General features: G+C 45.1%; 1 protein-coding gene across 2 annotated transcripts in view; it reads right to left on the bottom strand.

Annotated features, from left to right (window-relative positions):
- LOC132393624 (interferon-induced protein 44-like) overlaps window positions 1-24,531 on the bottom strand; it is a 29,586-nt gene extending 5,055 nt beyond the window's left edge. The window contains exons 1-7 of one of the 2 annotated variants that reach the window (XR_009512011.1): window positions 24,341-24,531; window positions 24,202-24,247; window positions 23,892-24,093; window positions 12,026-12,154; window positions 4,393-4,555; window positions 4,209-4,306; window positions 3,701-3,931 (exon numbers count right to left, since the gene is read on the bottom strand). Coding sequence is in view for 1 of the 2 variants with exons in the window: in XM_059969052.1 (XP_059825035.1) it covers window positions 4,209-4,306; window positions 4,393-4,555; window positions 12,026-12,154; window positions 23,892-24,093; window positions 24,202-24,247; window positions 24,341-24,350 (648 nt within the window). In the remaining variant the exon portion in view is untranslated. The remainder of the gene's footprint in view (window positions 1-3,700; window positions 3,932-4,208; window positions 4,307-4,392; window positions 4,556-12,025; window positions 12,155-23,891; window positions 24,094-24,201; window positions 24,248-24,340) is intronic. The other variant, XM_059969052.1, reaches the window with a different exon arrangement.
- Window positions 24,532-26,724: the final 2,193 nt, after the last annotated feature.

Below are 26,724 nucleotides of genomic sequence, written 5' to 3'. Positions count from 1 at the left end.
TGCCGAACATGTCCTTACCTTTGAACTACCTGGGCTTACCCATAGCCCTCTATTTTTCTAAGCTCCATGTACCCACCCAGGAGTCCCTTAAAAGACCCGCTACTGCTGGCTGCCCATTCCGTGCACTTACTACTCCCTGCGTAAAAAACTTACCCCTGACATCTCCTCTGTACCTACTACCAAACACCTTAAATCTATGCCCTCTTGTGCTAGCCATTTCATCCCAGGGGAAAAGCCTCTGACTAACCACTCGATCAATGTCTCTCATTACCTTGTACACCTCTATCAGGTCACCTCTCATTCTCCGTCAGTCCAAGGAAAAAAAGCCGAGTTTATTCAACCTATTCTCATAAGTCATGCTCCCCAATACAGCCAACATCCTTGTAAATCTCCTTTGCACCTTTCCTAGGGTTTCCACATCCTTCCTGTAGTGAGGCGACCAGAACAGAGCACAGTACTTTGTGTGGTATGACCAGGGTCCTATATAGCTGCAGCATTACCTCTCGGCTCTTGAACGTACATGATGAGTGGTAGGGCATTGAGGAGTACAGTAGAACAGAGATTTAGGAAAAAAAGAAACATTATGCCTTGAAAGTGGCATCAAAGGTAAATAGGGTTGTAAAGAGAGCTTTTAGCACATTATCCTGTTGTCCTTCAGAAATCAATCTACTAAGTACTAGAGTAGGATGCTATGTTGAAGTTGCATAAGATGTTGGTGAAGCCTAATTTGGAGTAATGTGTCCAATTTTGGTCACCTATCTACTGGATAAGAGTTTGAAAGTTTGGGGTTCAAGGGTGCTGGGAACTGGGAGAGAAGTAGATGAGGTCCAGGACAGATCAGCTGAATTGTAATGATAGGGGCAGCATGAAAGAGGATCTGAGTGACATTCTCCTACCTCTCTGTCAGTGGGATCATGCTAAGCAAAGATTGGATGCTATGTTCCCCCCCCCCCCCCAATGTCAGCAATAACAGGGAACTGATTAGTAACTTCAGGAGGAGGAACCCAGAGGTCCATGAGCCAGTCCTCAGTGGGGATTCAGAGGTGGAGGAAGTCAGCGGCTTTAAATTCCTCGGTGTTACTATTTCAGAGGACAAGTTCTGGGCCTAAAAATTAGGTGCAATTATGAGCAAAGAAGAAGATTAGAAGTTTACAAATATTTGGGATGACATCTAAAACTTTGACAAACTTCTCTGGATCTGTAGTGGAGAGAATATTGACTGTCTGTCTCACAGCCTGGTATAAAAGGCTTATAGAAGGCAGAGCAGAGTGATGATAGTGCTGAATGGTGATTCCTTTGCTTGCATCTTCAGAACAGGTCTATTTCCATCTTTAGTATCTTTATTTTTCGCTTTCAGGATTCTTTTGAAGACCCTGATATGGAGTTACATGCTGACTATGGTTCTTTGCTGGAATGGCTCCTGCACTTGGGGTTTCAAGACTGGCTGTTGTTCAGCATGCCAAGGGCTCAGCCTAAGAATTTGGAAGCCTAGGAACTTGAGCCTCTGGAGATGGGTGGATCGAGGGTTGATATCATGACAGGAGACCCGTGTGTCATCGGGCAAGTCGGAATATCTGTGGCTGTGTGCCCAGAGACTCGTGATCTTTAGGCACAGAGCTCAAATAAAAAGCAACATGGCAGAAGTTTAACATTGTAAACCAGAGAGTTGTTTGTTATGTCTCCCTGTTCACTGTAAAAATTGAGACACGTCTTTCTCCCTTATTAGGGAGAGAGCCTGTGGTATGTCGAATGCTGGGTGAACAATGTAGTCTTTGGGGTAACTGCAAGTCTGTGTCTTTACTGTTGCTTTGCTCAAGTTTGAGTGCTTGGTGGTGGGTGCTGATGCTTTTTTTGCCAGTGGGGTGGGGGAAGGGGGGATTGTAGCTTGCTGCTGCTTAGTGCAGGGGGGTGAAATTTGGGAGGGGAGAACATTGGACCATCGTTCTCTTTGTGTCACTCCTCTGTTTTCGTGGATGGCTGTGAAGAAAGCATTTCAGAATGTGTATTGTATGCATTTCTCTGACAATAAATGTACACTTGAAACCTTGAAAGCATCAATGCCCCTGAAAGGAAATCCTACAAAAATTGTGAATATGGCCCAGCCCATCATGGGTAAAGCCCTCTCCACCACTAAGCACATCTGCATGGAGTATTGTGATGGGAAAGCAACAACTATCATTAGGGACAGCCACCACCCTGGACATGTTCTCCTCTCATTTCTGCCATCAGGAAGCAGGTACAGGATACCTCAGACTCGCACCACCAGTTTCAAGAAGTTATTACCCATCAATCATCTGGCTCTTGAACCAAAAGGAATAACTTCACTTAACTTCGCTTGTACCATTGAGATGTTCCCACAACCTGTGCCCCCACTTTCAGGGACTCTTTATTTCAAGTTCTTGATATTTGTTACTAATTTATTTTTATGACTATTTCTTTCCTTTGCATTTGCATAGTTGCCTTCTGCACGCTGGTTGATTGCCTAATTTAGTGTGGTTTTTCATTGAGTTCAAGTAAATTTTGTCACCAAAAACTGCCCTGAGATTCTTTTTTCCTGTTGGCATACTCAGTAAATCTACAAATCTGTAATGAGAACAGGACAAGTGAAAGATCAACCAGAGTTCAGAAGACAACAAAATGTGCAAATGCAAATATAAATGAATAGTAATAATTAACAAGAATGTGAAATAAGATAAAGAGTCCCTCGATGGAGATTATTTGTTCTGGGGACCATTACAATGGATGGGCAAGTGAGTGGTTATCCCCTTTTGTTCAAGAACCTGATGGCTGAGGAGTAGTAACTGTCGATGAAACTGCTGGTATGAGTTGTGAGGCTCTTTTAGTTTTGACCTGTTAGCAGCAGTGAGACAAGAGCATGGCCTGTGTGGTGAGGACCGCTGATGAAGGATGCTGCTTTCCTACAGCAGTGTTTCTTGAAGATGTTCTCAACGGTTGGGAGGACTTTACCTGTGATATACATGGCTGAATTCGAAACATTTTGTTGGATTTTCCATTAAGAGGCATTAGTGTTTCCATACTAGGCCATGATATAGCCAGTCAATACACTATCCACTGCACATCTATTGAAGTTTCTCAAAGTCTTTGATGTCATGACAACTGTCAACAGGCTCCTATGGAAGTAGAAGCACTGGTGTACTTTTTACACAATTGCATTTACCTGCTAGGTCCTCTGAAATGGTGACACCAGGGAATTTAAAGTTGCTAGCCATCTCTACATCTGATCCTCCAAAAAGGACTCACACATGGACCTCTGGTTTCCCTCTCCTGAGTCTACAGTCAGCTCCTTGGCCTTGCTGACATTGTGTGAGAGGTTGTTGTTGTGACACCAGTCGACCAAAATTTCTGACTCCCTCATGTATGCTAATTCATCACCAACTTTGACACGGCCCACAACAATGGTGTCATCAACAAACTTAAATATGGTTTTGGAGATGTGCTTAGCCAATGAGGTGTAAAGTAGGGGGCTAAGCATACATCCTTGTGGTGTACCAGTGCTGATGGCGATCGTGGCGATGTTGTTGCCAATCTGAAATGACAAGTATACAAGTGAGGAAATCCAGGATCCAATTGCACAAGGAAGTTTTGAGGCCAAGGTCTTGGAGGTTATTGATTAGTTTTGAGGGGATGATGGTACTGAACGCTGAACGGTGGCCAATAAAGAGGATCCTGATGTATGTACCTTTCCTGTTCAGATGTTCCAGGGTTGTGTGAAGTATCAATGATATGTAATTGGCTGCAGACTTGTTGCTCCAGTCAGCAAATTGAAGTGGATCCAAGTCAGCTCTCAGGCAGGAGCTGATATGTTTTACCACCAGCCTCTCAAAACTCTTCATCACTGTTGGTGTCAGTGCAACTGGGCAGGTCACCGTGCTCAGTTGTTCTTCTTCTATTATGAATTTATTGAGTATGGCTGCAAGAAAATGAATCTCAGGCTTGTACCTGGCAACAAAAATATTCTTTGATAATAAACTTACTTCGAACGTTGAACATGAATGCACGTCACTGACTGAGTGTCCAATGACTGCCAGAGGTCATTAATTATATTGACATGGTTCACTGTTACCTGCCCGAGGTTAATCAAGGATGGAAAATAAACATTATGTGTGTCTGCAAACACACAATATGGGACCAGTGCACTGTAAAAACATTGTACTAATATCACTGCTCCTGATTTAACAGTTTATTACCTTCTTCTGTAGTGGCATGTATTCATAAATCCATGCATTGTGTTCCTCTTCTATCCCTAAATTTTCAAACTTGGTTGCAACCACAACCCTGTAAGCATCTGGAAAAGAGAGATGATCCAGATTTCAATATGAAGCTGCAATGCTGAGGTGTCAATGGTTACACAAACTAAAAGAAAGCACTTACACTTCTGTGCCACGGTTGTCTCCAACTCTTGAAACGCTTTCATTTTATCATCACTGATGACGTCCATGGTGTTGATGTCAAATAAGAGCATGGCTCCATGAATTACATTTTCCGGAATAACGGGATAGCTGGAAATATCTGAGTTAGGGTTGAAACTGTGTAACTGTGTGAGACAATGAAGAAATGGTTACAGAGAGGCAGCAAGATCACTGATGTTCACACTCACTCAGCACTGAGTTGAACTCTGACTGGAGGGACCAGGCTCATCAGATAAAGCCCAGTGATCAGCACCATTGATCCACTGAGATCCAGTGGGCCCCAACCTCACTCCTGCTCAGGGATTGGTGGGGTCGCTTTGTCCCTGTCAGCTGGGAATGTTGCTAACTCCAGTTCACTCTTACTCCGCAGATTTTTTCACTGTGGGTCCACTCTGTCCCCAGGAGCTGTTTTGGAATTTGCTCTCAGTTTCTCAGTACTCAGACGCTGGTTCTATCTACTCTGTCAGTAATGTAATTCCAAACATCAAGGTATGATAGCAAGGTTTACAGATCAGTCAGAAACTGTCTGTGTGGAATAAAGTTTCAGAATGCAGTATGATGTAGATCATTAGTCAGTTTGAAACACGATAGAGTCATACACAGAGGCAGTGATCATAAGATGATTGAAATCACCTTGCAATTTGCAAGGGATGAGCTAAAGTCAGTAGTACAGTAGAATGAAGGATATTCTGGAGGTATGAGAGGAGCTGGCCAAAGTCGGTTGGAGAGGGGCACTATCAGGGATGACAGCAGAACCAATGGCTGGAGTTTTTTGTGAGTATTTCTGAAGGCACAGGATAGATACAGGTCAAAAATGAAGTATTCTAAAGGCAGGATGGTACAACCGTGGCTAACAAAGGAAATCAAAGACAACATAAAAGCAAAAGACAGGATATATTAGTGGAAAGACAAAAGACTGGGATACTTCTAAAAAACACCCAAACACAACTAAATAAGCCATAAGGAGAGAAAAGATGAAATATGTAGGTAAGCTTCCCAATAATATCTAAGAGTATACCAAAAGATTTTTATGGCATATAAAGAGCAAGAAAGTTGAGAGTAGGTATTGGACCACCTGGAAAATTATGTTAAAGTGGTAGTAATGAGGGAAAGGGACGTGGAAGATGAACTGATAAAGTACTTTACATCAGACTTCACTGTGGAAGACACTAGCAGTAAGCTGGAAGTTCAACAGTGACAGATAAGTCATCTGGACCTGATGGACGACACCCTGGAGTTCGGAAAGAGGTAGCTGAAGAGATTGTGGAGGCAGTAGTAGTTATGTCTCAAGGATCACTAGATTTTAGCATGGAGCTGGAGGACTATTAATGACAACTGTCACCCCACTCTTCCAAGAAGTGAGGGAGGCAGAACAGAGGGAACTATACGTCAGTTTGCCCAATCTCAGTGGCTGGGAAGAATCCATTGTTAAGAATGACATCTCAGAGTACTTGGAGGCATTTATTAAAATAGGCTGAAGTCCGTATGGTTTCTTTGAGGAAATCTAGATTTCTTGAAAAATCTTTCCTGACAAAACTATTGGAATTCTTTGAAGAAATGACAAGCAGGATAGACAACATCAGTGAGTGCTGTGTACTTGAATTTCTGAAATATGTTGGGAAGCTGGCTCACATGACACTGCTTAGTAAGATAAGAGCAGCTGGTATTACAGGAAAGATACTAACATGGATATTGGATTGGCTGAATGTCAGGAAGCAACAAGTGGGAATAAAGGGAGCCTTTTGTCATTGCCTGCCAGTCACTACTGGTGTTCTACGGGGAACAATGTTAGGACCACTTAATTTTGTATTATATCAGAATGATTGGGATGATGGAAGTCATGCCTTTGTGGCCAGGTCTACAGCTAATACAAAGACAGATAGAGGGACAGGTAGTGTGGATGAATTAGAAAGGCTGATGAAGGTTTAGACAGTTTAAAAGAATGAGCAAAAAAGTGGCAGATGGAATGTAGTGTCGGGAAGTGTATGATCATGCACACAGGTAGAAGGAATAAAGAGCAGACTATTTTCTAACGGGGGGACAAAGTTTCAAAATTTGAGGTGATAAGGACCAGGAGTGCTGATGCAGGATTCCCGGAAAGATAACTTGCAGATTGAGTCAGTGGTGATGAGGCCAAATGTGATGTTAGCATTTATTTTAAAACACTAAAATCTGGAATCCCTCTATATCCCTACCATCCATGTGCCTATCCAAACCTCTCTTATACATTGACGTTGAGCTCACATTCACCACTTATACTGGCAGCTTGTTCCTCACACTCATGACCCTCTGAGTGAAGAAGTTTCCCCTGATGTTCCACTTCACTTTTCACCTTTCACTCTTAACTCATGACCTCTGGTTGTAGTCCCACCCAACCTCAGTGGACAAAGCCTGCTTGTATTTACCCTATCTATACCCATCATAATTTGTATACCTCTGTGAAATGTCCTCTCAGTATTCGAGGTCCCAAAGAATAAAGTCCTAACCTATTCAATCTTTCCTTCTAACTCAGTTCCACCAGACCAGACAACATTCTTGGATATATCCTCTGATCTCATTTAAGGTACATCTTTCTTGTAGGTTGCTGAACAAAACTGCACACTATACTCCAAATTAGCTTGCTCTACTGTCTTATACAACTTCAACAGAACATCCCAAATCCTGTACTCAATACATTGATTTATGAAGGCCAATGTGCCAAGAGCTTTCTTTACAACCCTATCTATCTATGATGCCACATTCAACAAATTATGGACCTGCATCCCAAAATCCCTTTGTTCTACTACACTCCTCAATGCCCTACCACATACTGTGTAAGACTTACCCTGTTTGGTCCTATGTAAGTGCAAAACCTTGCACTTGTCTGTATTAAATTCTGTCTGCCATTTTCAACCCGTTTTTCCAGCTGATGCAGATCCCTCTGCAAGCCATGATAGCCGTCCTCACTGTTCACTACTCCACCAATCTTGATGTCATCTGCAAATTTGCTGATTCTTTTAACCACATTATTATCCAGATCATTGATGCCAAACAACAATGGACCCAGCACTGAACCCTGCAGCACACCGTTGGTCACAGGCCTCCACTCAAGGAGGCAACCATCCACTGCCACTCTATGGCTTCTCTCACAATTCCAATGTCTCAGCCAAGTTGCTACCTTGTATATATAAGATTTCACATGGGAGGTTGGTCGAGAAGGTTCAATCACTTGAGCAAATGAACCTTGTTAATCAACCTCCCATGCGGAATCTTGTCAAATGCCCTGCTAAAATCCATGTAGACAACTTACACTGCCTTGCCTTTATCAACTTTCCTGGTAACTTCCTCAAAAAACTTTATATGATTGGTTGGACATGAACTACCAAACAGGAAGCCATACTGACTATCCTTAATATGTCCATATTTATACAAATACTTATATATCCTAACTCAGCCCCAACACTTATGTCAGATTTCTGTTCATTGACTTTAGTTCTGCATTCAATACCGTGATCACCTCTCAGCTGATCGGCAAACTTCGCCAGCTTGGTATCAGCTCATCTCTCTGCAATTGGACCTTGGACTTTCTGAATAACAGACCCCAATCTGTTAAGTTAGACAACTTCTCTCCTCCACTCTCACCAAGAATACCGGCGTGTCTCAAGGCTGTGTGCTGAGCCCCTTTCTGTACTCCCTTTTCACCTATGACTACATTTCTGTACATGGTTCTAACTCCATAATCAAGTTCGCAGATGACACCACGGTGATTGGCCTAATCAGGGGGGCTGACGAGAAGGCCTACAGGGACAAGGTTGAGCACCTGGCCATGTGGCGTGCTGACAACAACCTGGCACTTAACATCCATAAGACCAAGGAGATCATTGTGGACTTAAGGCAAGCTAGGATCCACACTCACATTCTCATCTACATCAACGGAGCTGTAGTGGAATGTATATAAAGCTTCAGCTTCCTTGGTGTCCACATTTCCGATGATCTCACCTGGTCCCTGAACTCTTCCATCCTGATCAAAAAGGTGCAACAGTGCCTTTATTTCCTGTGGAGCATCAAGAAAGCTCACCTCTGTCCCAGGATAATGACAGACGTTTACCTCTGTACCATTGAGAGCATACTCACCAACTGCATCTCAGTGTGGTATGGCAATTGTCCCGTATCGGACCGCAAAGGACTCCAGTGGGCAGTGAAAACTGCCCAGCGGATTATCAGAATCAGAATCAGACTTTAATCGCCAAGTACCTGTGCACATACAAGGAATTTACTTCCGGCAGATGTTGTCTCTCTGCTCATAACAATAATAATGATAAATATAAATGAAAATATAGATTATACATACAGGTAGTGCAATCCAAGTAATAGTTAGCCGACAGTTAACCGGCAGTTAACTGTTCAGCAAAGTGACCGCAGTAGGGAAAAAACTTCTCCAGTGCCTATTAGTCTTAGTCTGGAGGGATCTGAAGCACCCAATTGCCCACCATGGAAAAATCTACCATAAATGCTGTTGCCTGGGTAGGGCAAAAAGCATTATCAAGTATTCATCTCACCCTAACCATGGACTTTTTACTCTTCTCCCATCCGGTAGGCACTACAGGAGCCTCTGAAGACACAGGAAGAGCTTCTTCCCTGAGGCTGTGACCCTGCTGAACCTCACATCACAGAGCTAAGCAGTATTGCACCCATACTGTACTGACTCAGTACTTTTATATCTGTATGCTATAGCTCTTCCTTTTTATTTGCAGTTATTTTGTAAATAACACTATTCTTTTGAACTTCTGGTTAGATGCTAACTGCATTTTATTGACTTTGTATCTGTACTCGGCACAATGACAATAAAGTTGAATCTAAAATCTAAATCTAAATCTAAAATATCCGGTCCCTCAGAATATCTTCCAATAACTTTCTCACAACTGAAGTCAGACTGCCTCGCCAATAATTTCCAGGTTTACATTTACATTGTATACCCTCTCATCCTCTGGTACCTCTCCTGTTGCTATAGGCATCCGTTAGTCTCGTGAGACCATGGATTTGCACCTTGGAAGGTTTCCAGGGCGCAGGCCTGGGGAAGGTCATATGGAAGACCGGCAGTTGTCCATGCTGCAAGTCTCTCCTCTCAATGCCACCGATGTTGTCCAAGGTTAGGGCATTAGGACCCATACAGCTTGGCACCAGTGTCATTGTAGAGCAATGTGTTGGTAAGTGCCTTGCTGAAAGACACACATGCTGCCTCAGCCAAGGCTCAAACTTGTGACCTTCAAATCACTAGTCAAAGGCCTTAACCACTTGGCTACGTGCCAACACTAAGCATGATAAGCATGTCGTTAAGCATGATTTAAATAACTCTGCTATGGCCCTGGCAATTTCTGCACTGGTCTCCGGAGTGTCCAAGGGAACACCGTGTCGGGTGCTGGGGATTTATCCACCCTGATTTGCCCCAAGATAGCAAACATCGCCTCCTCTGTAATCTGTACAAGGTTTATGAAGTCGATGCTGCTTTGCCTTAATTCTATAGAGTCTGTGCCTGTCTCCTGAGTGAATACAGAGCAAAAACTGTTCAAGATTCCTCCATTTGTTTTGGTTCCACACATGGATCATCATTCTGATCTTCCAGAGGACCAGTTTAGCCCCTTGCAATCCTTTTGCACTTAATATATCTATAGAATCCCTTCCGATTCCCCCTCACCTTGTCTGCAAGAGTAAATTCATGCCTTCTTTTAGCTCGCCTCATTTAGTTGCTAAATGTTCTCTTGCATTTCTTGTACTCCATAAGCACCCCATTTCTTCATCCCTTCCTATACTTGACATCCACCTCATTTTTCCTCTTAACTAGGTTCTCTATGTCTCTTGAAAACCAAGGTTCCTGACATAGTTATCTCTGCCTTTTATTCTGACAGGTATATATAAACTTGGTTCTCTCAAAATGTTTCTACTAAAGGATTGCCGCTTACTAAATGCGTCTTTGACAGAAAAACAAAGTGTTCCAATTGACATTTGCCAGATCATTTCTGGTCAAAATTGTCCTTCCCCCAATTTAAAATCTCAACCCACGGACCAGACCTAGCTTTTTGCATATTTACCCTAAATCTAATTGTATTGTGTAGGGGTGTATGGGGTACACAGGGTGGGTAGCACCTCTGGTGGTGGACTTGTCAAGCTCTGCCCAGAGCCTGCTCATCAACCTTTATTCCCCATCTGTCACACAGGTGTCTCCAAGTAACTGTTTGCATGCGACAGTGGCCACAGCCTGGTACACCGTTTGACAGGTGATCTCAACCAATTGAGATTGACCGGGAATCAACAATCCCAGGAAGAAAAGGATTTGCCTACCTCAGCGTGGAAAGCCAGTTCCTGCGGACTGGGTGAATAAGATCAGCTACAAGATGCAACAGCCAAGAAGGTGGTGCTGCAATGCTTCCTGGAGAGCAAAGGGCACGACAAGACACAGAAGACACACAGCTATCCACTGCAGCCGAGGAAGTTTCCATTTGTGGTGATTTTTCATACCATTGGTCCAAGAGGTTGAGAGAGTGGAACTGCCCCAGTGCAACAACTTTTTCACTACAAAACGTCTTCCACACAGTTCTAAGGCATTTTTGGAAATGATGGATACCCAACACAATGGCAATTTGGTCATGATGCAAAGTGTTCCCCTACACAAACTTCTGTCAACTGCCCTGGTTCATTCCCAAATAATAGTTACAGTTCCACATGCTGTCTCACTGGGACTGCTATGTACTGATTAAGGAAACTTCCCTGAACACATTGGACAAGCTTAATCCCATCGAGCCTTCATACAGTATGATATTCCTAGTCAGTATGTGGAAATTAAAATCACCTATTAATACAATCTGTGATTCCCTCACTGATTTGTTCCTCCAAATCCCTTGGCCTGTTGGATGATCTATAATATAACCCCTTTCACATGGTCATGCCTTTCTTACTGCTCACTTCCACCATGTCCCTGTGTGTTATTCTGGGGCTAATCTCTATCACCATGTCTCTGTGTGTCACTACCGGACTAATGTCTGTGACCATGTTGCTGTGTATTACTCCGGGTCTAATCTCCATCATTATGTCCCCGTGTGTTACTCCAGGACTAATCTCTGTCACTGTGCCCCCGTGTGTTACTCCAGATCTAATCGCAGTCACTGTGTCCCCGTGTGTTACTCCTGGACTAATCTCTGGCACTGTGTCCCTGTGTGTTACTCCAGGAATAATCTGCCTCCCTGTGTCCCTGTGTGTTACACCAGGACTAATCTCTGTCTCTGTGTCCCTGTGTGTTACTCCAGAACTAACCTCTGTCACTGTGTCCCTGTCTGTTACTGCAGAACTAATCTCTGTCACTGTGTCCCACTGTGTTACTCAAGGATTAACCTCTGTCACTGTGCTCCTTTTCTCCAGGTATTTCCATATAACTTCATTTACAGACTTTCTGAGCCCAATTTATCACTTCATCCCCATTGGAATCAGGCCCCTTCTGAGTCCTTCAGTTTTGTGGGAAACTTTTTTGGTCCCATTTCTCCGTTCTCTTTCCGAGTTTGCTCAGTGTTTTATGAAACTCCAGTCAAATGTAACAGAAATATGAAGTAACTGAGGAAACTCACGTCTGTTCCATTGGGAACTCTTCCTTCCAGGATCATGCATAACACTCTCTTTGCCTGCTCCGTTGTCTGCATTGCATTCCATCCAGCAGTATCCCAAAATTTTATCTTCTCTGCTCTGTAGGACCTGAGCTGTGAATTTTCAAAAAGATGTACATTTTTATGGCTTCTTTGATGGTGAGTGAAGTTTTGTGTGTTGTAGGACACATGTCTGTCAATTTTCTCACAGCAAGATCCCACAAACTGCAGCATAGTGAGCAACAGAGTAACTGATTTTGCATTGTTAGGTGACAGCACAAAATGTACATCAAGACACAGAACAACTGCCCTTTTTCCCTCAGTGATGGGATATCCCAGGACATAAGGGAATTCCATTTCCCTTACTGCCATGGAACTGTTTAGATCCTCGTCAGTGAATCCTTGATGAGTTACTCTGGCTGCAGTAAATATATCCCAGATTACTGTGTTTAAATCTCTGGGTTCCTCTTTCACTCTGCAAACTTCCAGTTAACCAAGTAAACCAGATTAATACGGACAGTCTGAGGTGAGAGAAACAGAGAATATGGTGGAAACTCAACGTATCAGGCAGAATCCCCAGAGAAAGGAACTGGGAATGTTCTCAAGAGAATGAAACTGGAGAGTGCCTGCAAGATGGCTTTTTAGAGAAATGTGGTCAAGCCCACGTGAGAAAAGGTCATTCCAGATTAGGTATTCTGAATTTAATCGGATTTTATGAAGAAGTTTATGTTTATCCCAAGACTATGGTCAACATGCTCCTAGAAGACAGCGGTGTGGCTAATGTAGGTGAACTGAACACAATGATGAGGGAGAGGGAGAAGTGGAGAGTCCGTCATCGTGCCTGACGCTGGCTCCCTCGGCCTGAATCGACATAGTAGTAGTTATGGTAAAAGAACCCTTAAGAGACAGTGTTCATAAAATGATTGAATTCACCCTGATGTTTGAGAGAGAGAGATTAAAATAAGATGTATTAGCATTACAGTGGAGTAAAGGGAATGACAGAGGCATGAGAGAGGAGCTGGCCAAAGTTGATTGGAAAGGGGACACGAGCAGGGTTAACAGCACAGCAATGGCTGGAGTTTCTGAGAGAAATTTGAGAAATGCAGGATAGATTCATCACAAAGAAGAAGAAGTACACTAAAGTCGGGAGGTAATGGAGTAACCGTAATTAACAGGATCTGTACAAGACAACAGAAAAGCAAAAGAGAGAGAATATAATATAGCAAAAAAAATTCATAGGAAGTTAGAGGTTTGGGAAGATTTTCAAAATTAACAAAAGGAAACTGAGAAGTTTTAACTTCAAGGAGGTTAACAGGAATGTGATAGAGGCAAAGCAGTGGATGTTGTTCACATAACATTTGACAAGGTCCTGCATGGGAGGTTGGTTGAAGAAGATCCAGTTGCTTGGAGATCAAGATGAGATAGTAAATTGGATTAGGCATTGGATTTGTGTGAGAAGCCAGAGAATGGGAGTAGATGGTTACCTTGCTGGAGCCCTGTGACTAGTGGTATGCTGTAGGGTCCAGTGCCTGGTCCATTGCTGTTTGTCATCTGTATCAATGATCTGTATGATAACATGGTTAAGTGGATCAGCAAATTTGCAGATGACACCAAAATAGGGGAGTAGTGGACAGTGAGGAAGGATAATATAGCTTGCACAGTGATCTGCATCAGCTAGAAAAATATGTTGAAAACGGCAGATGGAATGTAATGCTGCCAAGAGCGAGGTATTACCAGTGTAGCTCTTACACAGGGACGGTAGGACAGAGAAGAGTGTGGTAGAATAAAGGGATCTGGAAATACAAGTCCATAATTCATTGAAAGTGGTGTCACAGGTAGATAATGCTTTAAAGAAAGCTTTTGGTACATTGGTCTTCATAAATGAATGTAATGAGTATGGAAAATGGGACATTATGTTGACTTTGTGCAATAGGTTAGTGAGGCCTAATTTGGAAGAGTACAGACAAAATTTACATGGATGATGCTGGATTTGGAGGAACTGAGTTATGTAGAGATTTGATAGGTTAGACTTTATTCTTTGGAATGTAGAAGATTAAGAGGAGATTTGAGAAAGGTATACAAAATTATGAGGGGTATAGACAGAGTAAATGCAAGCAGGCATTTCCACTGAGGGGGAAGGCCATGGGTTAAGTGTGAAATGTGAAAAGTTTAAGCAGGACATGAGGAAAACATCTTCACGCAGATCGTCATGAGTGTATTCAAAAAGCTGCCAGCACAAGTGGAGCATGCAAGCTGAATTTCAATGTTTATGAGAAGTTTGGATTGGTACATGGATTGTAGGGACATGGAGAGATATTGGGTTAGGCAATTTAAATGGTTCAGCATAAACAGAAAGGGACAAAAACTTGCTTCTGTGTAATGACACTATAACTCTAACTGAAAAGTCATAAGAATAGAAAAGATGAAATAAGAAGATAAGCTATCCAGTAATATAAAAAGGATATGAAAATATTTTTCAGATATATACAGTCAAAGAGAGGTAAGGTATCAAGTGGCTGGAAAATAATGCTGCAGAGGTAGTAATGGGAGACACAGAAATGGCAGATGAACTCAATAAGTATTTTAGAAAACATTGAAAACCTACAGCACAATACAGGCCCTTCGGCCCACAAAGTTGTGCCAAACATGTCCCTACCTTAGAAATTACAAGGGTTACCGATAGCCCTCTATTTTACTAAACTCCATGTACCTATCCAAAGATCTCTTAAAAGACCCTATCGTATCTGCCTGATGCACCATCAATAACTCACACTGAGACGTAGGCGAGATATCGGCTTTTATTGACTGGAAGAAGGAACCAGGAGTGAGTGTCTATCATACAAGGTCTTGGAGACTGAGGCCGAGCTTCAGGCCGCAGGTCTCCTTTATACAGGGGCCTGTGGGAGGAGCCACAGGAGCAGTCAGCAGGGGCGTGTCCCGACAGGCACATAGTTCACCACATTCACCCCCCCTTCGTTTGAAAAAGTCCTCATGTAGCGAAGGTTCTTACAAGTCAAGCCGATCAGGCGGTCGAATCTGTCGCTGCGATCTACGTAGCACCGGCTGTGACCGCATAGATGCCGGCAACATCAGTGATTGCACAGGGGACGGGGGTTGCGCGTGTTCTTGCCCACTAGGCGCCAGTGATCCCTCATGCATGTGCGAGGCGCCTGGTATAAATGCGTACGAAACGCCCGGTATACAAGTGTCGTGAGGAGTCTGTGTAGGGCCTGGTGAGCACGGTGTCAACTCTGGTGCAGGGTTCACAGTCACCGGAGAGCCTTCAGGGTAGCGGTCTGCTGCACCTGCGGGTGCCAGGTCGCGGATGGAGACCATGTCCTCCCGCCCATCAGGTAAGACCACGTAAGCATACTGGGGGTTCGCATGTAGAAGGTGAACCCTCTCCACCAGCGGGGAGTATTTATTGCTCCTCACATGTTTCCGGAGCAGCACTGGCCCCGGGGACGTCAGCCAAACTGGTAGGGTGGTCCCAGTGACAGACTTCCTGGGAAAAGAGAATAGGCGTTCGTGAGGGGTGGCATTGGTGGACGTACATAACAGAGAGCGGATAGAGTGCAGTGCCTCAGGGAGGACCTCCTGCCATCGAGAGACCGGCAACCCTTTTGACTTAAGGGCTAAAAGTGTGGCCTTCCACACTGTGGCATTCTCCCGCTCCACCTGGCCATTACCCCGGGGATTATAACTCGTGGTCCGACTGGTAGCAATGCCCCTAGCTAGCAAGTACTGGCGCAGCTCCTCACTCATAAAGGAGGACCCTCTATCACTGTGGATATAGCAGGGATACCCGAACAGAGTGAAGAGCTGGCGCAGGGCTTTTATGACGGACGTGGCAGTGGTGTCGGGGCAGGGGATGGCAAAGGGGAACCGTGAGAACTCGTCAATAACACTGAGAAAATAGACATTGCGGTCAGTGGAGGGAAGGGGGCCCTTAAAGTCAACACTCAGGCGTTCAAAAGGGCGGGTGGCCTTGACAAGTTGTGCCGTGTCAGGACAGTAGAAGTGCGGTTTGCACTCGGCGCAAATTTGGCAGTCCCTGGTCATCGTCCTGATGTCCTCCAGGGAGTACGGCAGGTTCCGAGCTTTCACAAAATGGTAAAATCGGGTGACCCCCGGATGGCAAAGTTGTGCATGAAGGGCGTACAGCTGGTCGAGCTGTGTGCTAGCACATGTTCCCCGGGATAGGGCATCAGGGGGCTCATTGAGTCTGCCAGGCCGGTACAGGATATCATAGGTGTAGTTGGAGAGTTCTATCCTCCACCGCAAAATCTTATCATTTTTGATCTTGCCCCGCTGTTGGTTGCTGAACAGGAACGCAACCGAGCGCTGGTCGGTCAGCACGGTGAATCTTTTGCCAGCAAGATAGTGCCTCCAGTGCCTAACAGCCTCCACTATGGCCTGGGCTTCTTTCTCCACCGCGGAGTGCCGAATTTCAGAGCCTTGGAGGGTGCGAGAAAAGAATGCTACTGGTCTGCCTTCCTGATTAAGGGTAGCAGCCAGAGCGAAATCGGAGGCATCACACTCCACTTGGAAGGGAGCGGTCTCGTCCACTGCATGCATCGTAGCTTTGGCAATGTCCGCTTTAATGCAGTTGAAGGCCGCGCAGGCCTCAGCAGAGAGGGGAAACGAGGTAGACTTGACCAGGGGGCAAGCCTTGTCTGCGTAATGGGGGACCCATTGGGCGTAATAGGAAAAAAAGCCCAGGCACCGTCTGAGGGCCTTGAGAGTGGTGGGAAGAGGGAGCTCTAACAGGGGGCGCATACGTTCGGGATCAGGCCCAATAACCCCGTTTTCCACGACATACCCAAGTATAGCAAGGCGGGTGGTACCAAAAACACACTTGTCCCTGTTATAAGTAAGGTTCAGAGCTGCGGCCACTTGGAGAAACCGTTGGAGGTTGGCGTCGTGATCTGGCCTGTCATGACCACAGATGGTGATGTTATCCAGATAGGGAAATGTGGCCTGCAGTTGGTACTGGTCCACCATCTGGTCCATTTCCCTCTGGAAGACAGAGACACCATTCGTGACACCGAAAGGGACGCGCAGGAAGTGATAGAGCCGGCCGCCCGCCTCGAAGGCGGTGTAGGGGCGGTCCTCTGGGCAGATGGGGAGCTGGTGATAAGCGGATTTCAGATCTATTGTCGAGTACACCTTATACTGAGCAATCTGGTTGACCATATCCGCGATGCGGGGTAGGGGGTATGCGTCAAGCTGCGTAAACCTATTGATGGTTTGACTATAGTCCACCACCATCCTATCTTTCTGCCCAGTCCAAACAACAACTACCTGGGCCCTCCAAGGGCTTGTGCTCGGCTCAATGATCCCCTCCCTGAGCAGCCGCTGCACCTCCGACTGAATGAAGGCCCGGTCCCCCGCGCTGTACCTCCTGCTTTTGGTTGCCACAGGTTTACAGTCGGGGGTCAGGTTGGCGAACAGCGGTGGGGGAGGGATCTTGAGAGTGGAGAGGCTGCAAGTGTCGGTAGCGCAGCTGTTGGCCTGGTTCTGGATGGGATGTGTGTGTCCGTGTGTGTGTGTGGTCAGTAGCGAGGTATGTGAAGAAGTCCCACAAAACTGAGGATTCTTGTCAGTGAGTGGTGGGAGGGGCCCGTCGTATACCATAGTCACACTTTCGAGATGGCTCTGGAAGTCCAGCCCCAATAGCACAGGTGCGCACAGATTAGGCATGACCAGCAGTTCAAAGTCCCGATATTTTGTGCCTTGCACCACCAAAGTCGCTACACAACCCGCCCGGATGTCTGCGGACTGCGACCCAGAGGCCAAATGGAACCTCCGACTGACCGGCCGCGTTGCAAGTCCGCAGCGTTGCACTGTGTCCGGGTGAATAAAACTCCCAGTGCTGCCCGTGTCAAACAGGCATCCAGTCCAGTGCCCCTCCACCTGGATGTCCATCATGGATCTTGCAAGCTGGTGTGGGGCGCTTTGGTCGAGAGTTACAGTGGCCAGAGTTGGATCGCCGTCGGGGTACCCGGTCAGCATCAGAGGGTCGGGGGCGGGGCATGCTGATGCCGACAAAGATGGCTGCTCACATCCGGGGTACCCGGTCAGCATCCGAGGATCGGGGGCGGGGCGTGCTGACGTCGACAAAGATGGCCGCCCACATCCCGGCATGCAAGATGGCGGCCCCCACGTTTCACCCACAGCGCTGCACTCCGCTCGAGGTTGAGACTTACAGACCTTGGCGAAGTGGCCCCGCTTTCCGCAGCTGGAGCAGGTCGCTTCTCGCGCTGGACAGCGTTGTCGAGGATGTTTCTTTTGGCCACAGAAATAACAAAGCACGAGTTTCTGACGGGCCACAGCCGTGGTCTGGGTCTGGGAGCTCGTGGAATCGCGACTGGCGGCGGCATTGGCGAATTCGCTCCCGGGAGCCAGCGGTGGCAGGGTCTGAGGCATCCACGGAACCGGCGGGGAATCGCGCGACTGGACAGCGTCGGCGTTATGCAAAGCAGCTTCTAGAGCATTGGCTGTCTCGATCGCCGAGCTTAAGGTAAGATCTGAGTTCTCCAGCAGCCGCTGGCGCATGTACACTGACCTCAGTCCCGTCACAAAGGCGTCTTGCACCAGCAGCTCCGCATGCTGTTCTGCCGTGAGCGTCTTGCAGTCGCAAGCTCGGACGAGTGTCTGTAGTGCTCGGAGAAACTCAGCGCACGATTCGCCAGGCCGCTGTTGCCGGGTAGCTAAACGATGTCTTGCGTAGACGGTGTTCACCGGCCGCAGGTACTGTCGTTTGAGGGCGTCCAGTGCCCCTTCGTAGGTCGGCAGGTCCCGGATAAAGGAGTAAACTTTGGAGGAGACCCTCGAGAGTAGGATTCTGTGCATAACGGCGGGTTCAGTCGCACGAAGCTCCGCCAAGTACGATTGGAAGCATGCAAGCCAGTGTTCAAAAGCGAGAGCTGCGTCAGGGTCTTGAGGGTCCAAATCCAACCGGTCCGGACGCAAAACGGGTTCCATGTTTTAAAACTTCCAGTCAATAAAATTGATGCACCATCAATAACTCACACTGAGACGTAGGCGAGATATCGGCTTTTATTGACTGGAAGAAGGAACCAGGAGTGAGTGTCTATCATACAAGGTCTTGGAGACTGAGGCCGAGCTTCAGGCCGCAGGTCTCCTTTATACAGGGGCCTGTGGGAGGAGCCACAGGAGCAGTCAGCAGGGGCGTGTTCCGACAGGCACATAGTTCACCACACTGCCTCCACCACCATTGCTGGCAGCCCAGTCTACACACTCACTACTCGCTGCATAAAAAACTTAACCCTCATATCTCCTCTGTACCTACTCCTAAGCACCTTGTACCAGTGCCCTCTCATGGCAACAATTTCCGCCCTGGGAAAAAGCCTCAGACTATGCACACGATCAATGTCTCTCATCATCTTATGTACTTCTATCAGATCACCTCTCATGCTCCGTCGCTCCAAGGAGAAAAGACCAAATTCACTCAACTTGTTTTCATAAAGCATACGCCACAATCCAGGCAACATCCCTATAAATCTCCTCTGCACCCTTTCTATGGTTTTCACATCTTTCCTCCAGTGTGGCGACTAGAACTGAGTACAGTACTCCAAGTGGGGTCTGACCAGGGTCCTATGTAGCTGCATCATTACCTCTCAGCTCCTAAATTCAATTCCACGATTGATGAAGACCAATTCATCGTATGCCTTCTAAACCACAGAGTCAACCTGCAGAGCTGCTTTGAGCGACCTATGGACTCGGACTCCAAGATCCCTTTGATCCTCCACACTACCAAGTGTCTTACAATTAATACTATATTCTGCCAACATAGTTGACTTACCAAAATGAACCACTTCACACTTCTCTGAGTTGAACTCCATCTGCCACTTCTCAGCCCAGTCTTGCATCCTATCAGTGCCCCACTGTAACCTTGGACAGCCCTCCACACTATCCACAACACCTGCTATCTTTGTGTCATCAGCAAACTTACTAACCCATTCCTCCAATTTCTCATCCAGGTCATTTATAAAAATCACAAAGAGTAAGGGTCCCAGAGCAGACACCTGAGGCACACTACTGGTCACTACCCTCCATGCAGAATATGACCCATCTACAACCACTTCTGTCTTCTGTTGGCAAGCCAGTTTTGGATCCATAGAGCAATGTCCCCTTGGAGCCCATGCCTCCTTACTTTCTTAATAAGCCTTGTATGGGGTACCTTATCAAATGCCTTGCTGAAATCCATATAGACTATATCTATTGCCCTTTCTTCATCAATGTGTTTAGACACATCCTCAAAAAATTCAATCAGGCTCGTACGGCACGACCTGCCCTTGACAAAGCCATGCCTAATATTCCTAATCATATTATACTTCTCCAAATGCTCATAAATCCTGCCTCTCAAGATCTTCTCCATCAACTTACCAACCACTGAGGTAAGACTCACTGGTTTATAATTTCTGGGCTATTACTAGTCCCTTTCTTGAATCAGGGAACAATATCCACAATCCTCCAATCCTCTGGAACCTCTCTCATTGATGATGCACAGATCATCACCAGAGGCTCAGCAATCTCCTCCCTCGCCTTCCACAGTAGCCTGGGGTACATCTCATCTGGTCCCAGCGACCTATCCAACTTGATGCTTTCCAAAAGCTCCAGCACATCCTCTATCTTAATATCTACATGCTCAAGCTTTTCAGTCTGCTGCAAGTCATCATTGCAATCATCAGGATCCTTTTCCTTCATAAATACTAAAGCAAAGTACTCATTAAATACCTCCGCAATCTCATCCGGTTCCATATACACTTTCACACTGTCTGATTTGATAGGTCCTATTCTTTCACGTCTTACCCTCTTGCTCTTCACATAACTCTAGAATGTCTTGAGGTTTTCCTTAATCCTTCCTGCTGAGGCCTTCTCATGGCCCCTTCAAGCTCTCCTAATTTCCTTCTTAAGCTCCTTCCTGTTAGCCTGATAATCTTCTAGATCTCTAACATTACCTAGCTCTCTAAACCTTTTGTAAGCTTTTATTTTCTTCTTGACTAGATTTACTACAGCCTTTGTACACCACAGTTCCTGTACCCTACCATAACTTCCCAGTCTCATTGGAACATAGCTATGCAGAACTCCACCCAAATATCCTCTGAATATTTGCCATATTTCTTCTGTACCTTTCTCTGGGAACATCTGTTCCTAATTTAAGCTTCCATGTTCCTGCCTGAGAGCCTCATAATTCCACTTACTCCAATTAAATGCTTTTCTAATTTGTCTGTTTCTGTCTCCAATGCTATTGCAAAGGAAATAGAATTGTGATCACTATCTCCAAAATGCTCTACCACTGAGAGATCTGACACCTGACCAGGTTCATTTCACAATACCAAATCAAGTACAGTCTTTCCTCTTGTAGGCACATATTGTGTCAAGTAACCTTCCTGAAATCACTTAACAAATTGCATCACTTCTAAACTCCTTGCTGTAGGGAGATACCAATTGATATTTGGGAAATTAAAATCTCACATCATGACAACTCTGTTATTATTGCAGCTTTCCAGGATCTGTTTCCCTGTCTGCTCCTTGATATCCCTGTAACTATTGCACAACCTATAAAAAACACCCAGTAAGGTTATTGACCTCTTCCTGTTCCTAACTTCCACTCACAGAGACTGTGTAGACAGTCCCTTCATGCCGTCCACCTTTTCTGCAGCAGTGACACTATCTCTGCCACTCCCCCACCTCTTCTGCCTCCCTCCCTGTCCTTTCTGAAACATCTAAAACCCGGCGCTTGAAGTAACTATTCCTGTCCCTGAGCCATCCAAGTCTCTGTAATGGCCACCACATCATAGATCCAAGTTCTGATCCACACTCTAAGCTCATCTGCTTTGTTCAAAACACTCCTTGTGTTGAAATAGACACATTTCAAACCATCAGTCTGAGCACATCCCTTCTCTATCACCTCCCTCTCACACTGTTTCCAAGCCTTCTCTATTTGTTAGCCAATCACCTCTTCCCCAGTCCCTTCAGTTTAGTTCCCAGCCCCTAACAATTCTAGATTAAACTCGCCCCAGCAGGATTCAAATGCTACCCATCATTTTTCTACAGGAAACACCTGCCCCAAAAGAGGTCCCAATGATCCAGAAATCTGAATCCCTGCTCACTGTTCCAATCCCTCAGCTACACATTTATCCTTCAGCTCATTCTATTGCTATACTCATTGTCATGTGGCACAGGCAGTACTCCCAAGATTACATACTATCTTTATGGTCCTGCTTCTCAAATTCATTCCTACTTTGTATGAGTATTGACTGTGGAAGACACCAGCATTATGCCAGATATTCAATAGTGTCAGGGACTAGAAGTGAGAGTAAGAGAGTGCTTGGGAGGTGAAAAGGTCTGAAGGTAGACATAACCTGGACCAGATGCATTGCAGCCCTAGTTCTGAAATGGGTACCTGAAAAGATTGTGGAGGCAGTCATTGGTAATGAATTGAAGAAACACTTGATTCTGACATGGTTCTGAAGGACTGAAAATCTGAAGATGTCACTCCATATTCTTCAAATCTTAAACTTCAAAGTTCAAAGTACATTTATTATTAAAGTATGCATACATTATACAACCTTGAGATTTGCCTTCTAACAGGCAGCCACAACACAATGACACCCAAAAGAACCCACATATAAAAAAGACTATTGACACCCAATGTGCAGAGAAAAAACACATCATGCAAACGATAACCACAAGCAAATTGCACTCCAAACCAAAGTCTGCAAAGAGAGATCCATAGGTCAGCACAGAGTCAAGTCATGAAACTGTGATCTGTACTGGCTCATTCCTCGCCTCAGGCCCTGACACCCAAACATTTTCAATCTGACCTGGTGCCTAAATCAACGTCCAAACTTCAAGTTCAATCATCCGGAAATGGTCTTGGGGCAGAGCCCCAGTGTCTTGATTTGGCCTGCACCTGAACTTCACAATTCCACCCCCCACTTAAATCTCTATCTAGGCATCAGGTTCAATTTGCCTCAATACAGTCTGGGACCTGGACACCACCATATCAATCTGTCTAATTTCTTCTGCAGAATTCCTGTTTCCCCAAAATAGCCTGCCCCTCCAACTATGTTCACATTGTCCACAAATCTGGCCATGAAGTCATTAATTCCATCATCCATCATTAGCAAACAACATGAGAAGAAGCAATCACAATATCGACCCTTCTGGAACACGACTAGTCACCAGCAGCCAACTGGGAAAAGCCCCATCTGTTCCAATACTTTGCCTCCTGCCAGTCAGCCCATCTTCTGTCCATGCCAGTAACTCTCTTGTAATAACATGGGCTATTAACTTGTTTAACAGTTTCATGTGGGACTCCTTGTCAAAGACCTTCTGAAAATTTAAGTAAACAACATCCACTGACTCTGCTTGTGTACCCTACCTGTTATTTCCTCAAAGAGTTCCATCAGAATTGTCAGGTAAAATATTCCCTGACTTTGGCCTATTTTGTCCTGTGCCTGCAAGTGTATCAAAACCATTTCCATAATAATGGAGTCTAGTATTTTCCCAACCTCTGAACTTTGGCTAATTGGCCTATAATTTCTTGTCTTTTGCCACCACCCTCCCTTCTTAATTTCCCAGCAAATTGTTCACTGGTTATCAGGACATGTGTTTAAATGGAACCTTTCCCAGTCTCAGGACCTCCCAGGGTGCTCTCCACCCAATCGTTTGGAGTGAGGCTTGTTGGACCATTCACTGCCTCTGATGTGGACACTGGGGTACATCAGAGAGACAGAAAATGGGCAATGAATTGATGGTGAATACATGATCTTGTACAGTCCGCGTGTTTATATTAAAGTGACGGCAGTGTGTGTACCTCTGGTGTGAGAGACTGCGGACTCGTCCCCGTCGGGACACAGGTTGTGCTCGCTCCTTGTGGATCCAGAGCGGAGAGGAATGTGTTGATGCTCGATGATTTCCCAGCCCCCACCATGCCGAAGAGTAGGATGTTTATACAGCCTCCACAGCCCTCAGGAGGGTTGTAGTTACGCACATAGTCCCTCAGAGTGTCCAGATTCCTGACAAAGACAGAGACAAGCATCAGCTGTCCGGGTGAAACGGGTTAACGAAAACATCACAGTTTCCTGTGTCGGTTGGAATGACACACTGTGATTAAAGGAACCTACCGTTTGTCCATGGTTGGGAAGTGAAAGCAGTCCTCCTTTGAAAAATCTGAAATGCAATATGAAAGCATTAATTTCTTTGTTTTATTCACGCACGGGAAGGGGAGAGGGACTCAGTAACAGACTGAAGATATAAACTTACTGCTTCCCATGTTTGGCGCCGTGCGGAGTAACCTGCGGAGTTAGTCTGCCCAAATTCAAATATATTTCTACCTTGCAATTTCACTTTGCGACTGGTTGATGTGCGAACTCGGGCAGGACGTTCAATGTAAGGCAAGAAACAATAAATTTTTACAGTGACATCACGCTCCTTCCGCTCTTTCTGTTCGTCTGGATTCAGACTCAGCCCTTAACTGTGAACAGCCCTTATGTTTATAAGACTATGACAAAGGCTTCATTGCCCCTGGAACGTCAACCACGTTGCCGGCAACGTGATGTCCAGGGTGCCGATGGAAATCCAACTTGAGTTACCTGTGGGGATCCCAAGTACACAATGCTCGTGTCAGGTTACGTTGTGCACGGCAGGGTGGGGTGGTCCGGGTAGACCCATCTAGCAGGTTTGAGCTTTGAGCTGAATAACTATGATTTAGCAGTGTAAAGCTGATAGAGGGCAGGTCCTTTTAGATATTGCAGGAGGATGATGTGAGGACAAGATTGTTTTGTTTTGTAATTTTAAAACATTAAATTCATTGAAGGGAAGATGGGTCTAAATTCATATTTAATTTAAGCGGGGCGCGCACCTATCACGTGGTGGCGTGGTGACCTGTGTAATTCGTGTAGTTATGCATTTATTTAACCCGTAATGGATTTTTTGTGTATTATTTAAACGAACAAGAATGCCTAATCAACATGAATAACTTTTGACTAATCTTGTGTGTGTGTGTGTGTGTGTACGTACAAGATTACTCAAATATAACTGAAATATTAAATACATATCTCTTCTCTGCTTACATATAAACTCCAACTGAATGAAGAATGCATCTCAACTATTTACACAGTATACTATATAATGCAACTTTTACATTCAGACAGCATTGTAAATTTTAAGTTGTCCCATTCAGGCCTGAATACGTAATAGCTCTGGAAGATATCTTGCTCTTGTGAGGTAATGTCTCTCCTGACACGGTGGATCTCTCTGACAGGCAGCTGAGACTCGTCGATGTGAAACAATCTCAGGTTCTGGGGCCTCCTCCGTGGTGGTTTTAGGTGTTGATTCTGAGACTGCAGAAGCTGGTTCTGACAGTGGTAGCCACATTTTTCTTCCTTTTTCGCATCTTGATCTTGGGGAGGGTCATTCAGTTTATGGGAGTATTCTCTGTTTAATCTTTCTGTTGCTTCCTTTATGATCTAGTCTCTCCTCTTGGCTTCCACCTGAACATCATGATCTGACAAATCCCCTGTTTTCATATGTCCAGTGACTCCTTTCTATTTGGTCTACTATTCATTCAGCTTGGCTTTGTTCTTTGCTTCTACATTTATAAACAGCTTTTTGTCTCTCTTCCAGCTAACATTGACATTGACAAAGAACATTGACAAGCCACATTGACAAAGAACTGCCTAATTATTATATCAGAACCTTTCTCTGATATGTTGCTTTCAAAAACTGTTGTAGTTGGACCCCTACTTTTGTCATTTTCACAATTCCTCTGAGAAGCATGGTCCTTCCTTGATCCAATATGATTTCCTACCAGCATATATGATTCTGCACCACAATGGCAACACAATTGGTTTGACCATGAAGGCCTCCATCTCGATGCTGCAATTCTGATTACATTCACTTTCATTCCTGACCACAACTCAATCTGTCACAACCACAACTCTGTCTGCAGTTTCCATTGAAACAGAAATTTGGATCTATTTTTGAATGCTTTACTTTAAGATTCCATAAGCTAAATGATCTCTCAGTGCATCATGAAGACCATCACTGAACTGACAATTCTCAAGCAATTTCTTCCATTCAGCCATGTATGCTGAAATGGATTCCCCTTCCTTTAGATTCCACTTAGGACACCTAAGACATTCTGCATTCAGCGATCGTTTCAGCTTTAAATGTTCCTGAATTACCTGCAATGTAAGAGTGGCAAAGGAGAGCATTTGACAAATAATATGGCTTAGAGCAGAAGTAAATGGCAAATTGATTAAAATGCAATTGGACATTGGTTTAGTTGTTTCAGTCATTCCACAAAATCTGTTTGACAGGCATTTCTAAGATATTAAAGTAAAGACTGCCAATTACCAACTAACAACTTATACTGGAGAAAAAATAACTCCTGTGGGAATGACATTTGTAACAATGAAATACAACCAACAAGCCACATTGAGCTTGTGTGTGGTAAAAACAGGAAGCCCAACACTGTGGGGTTGTTTCTGGCTGAGAGAACTACAACTTGATTAGAGATCCAGCCACATCCCCTGCAATGAAGCTAACTGAAAGCGAATTAAGAAATGTACTGGATGATGCCACAACTGTCTCCATGCTGAACATGATCAACCGTTGCCCAACAGAGGAGAACTGGTGTTGGTGCC

The sequence above is a fragment of the Hypanus sabinus genome, chromosome 1 (genome assembly GCF_030144855.1).
Source record: "Hypanus sabinus isolate sHypSab1 chromosome 1, sHypSab1.hap1, whole genome shotgun sequence".
NCBI lineage: Eukaryota > Metazoa > Chordata > Chondrichthyes > Myliobatiformes > Dasyatidae > Hypanus > Hypanus sabinus.
This window is presented reverse-complemented; position numbering and strand designations above follow the sequence as displayed.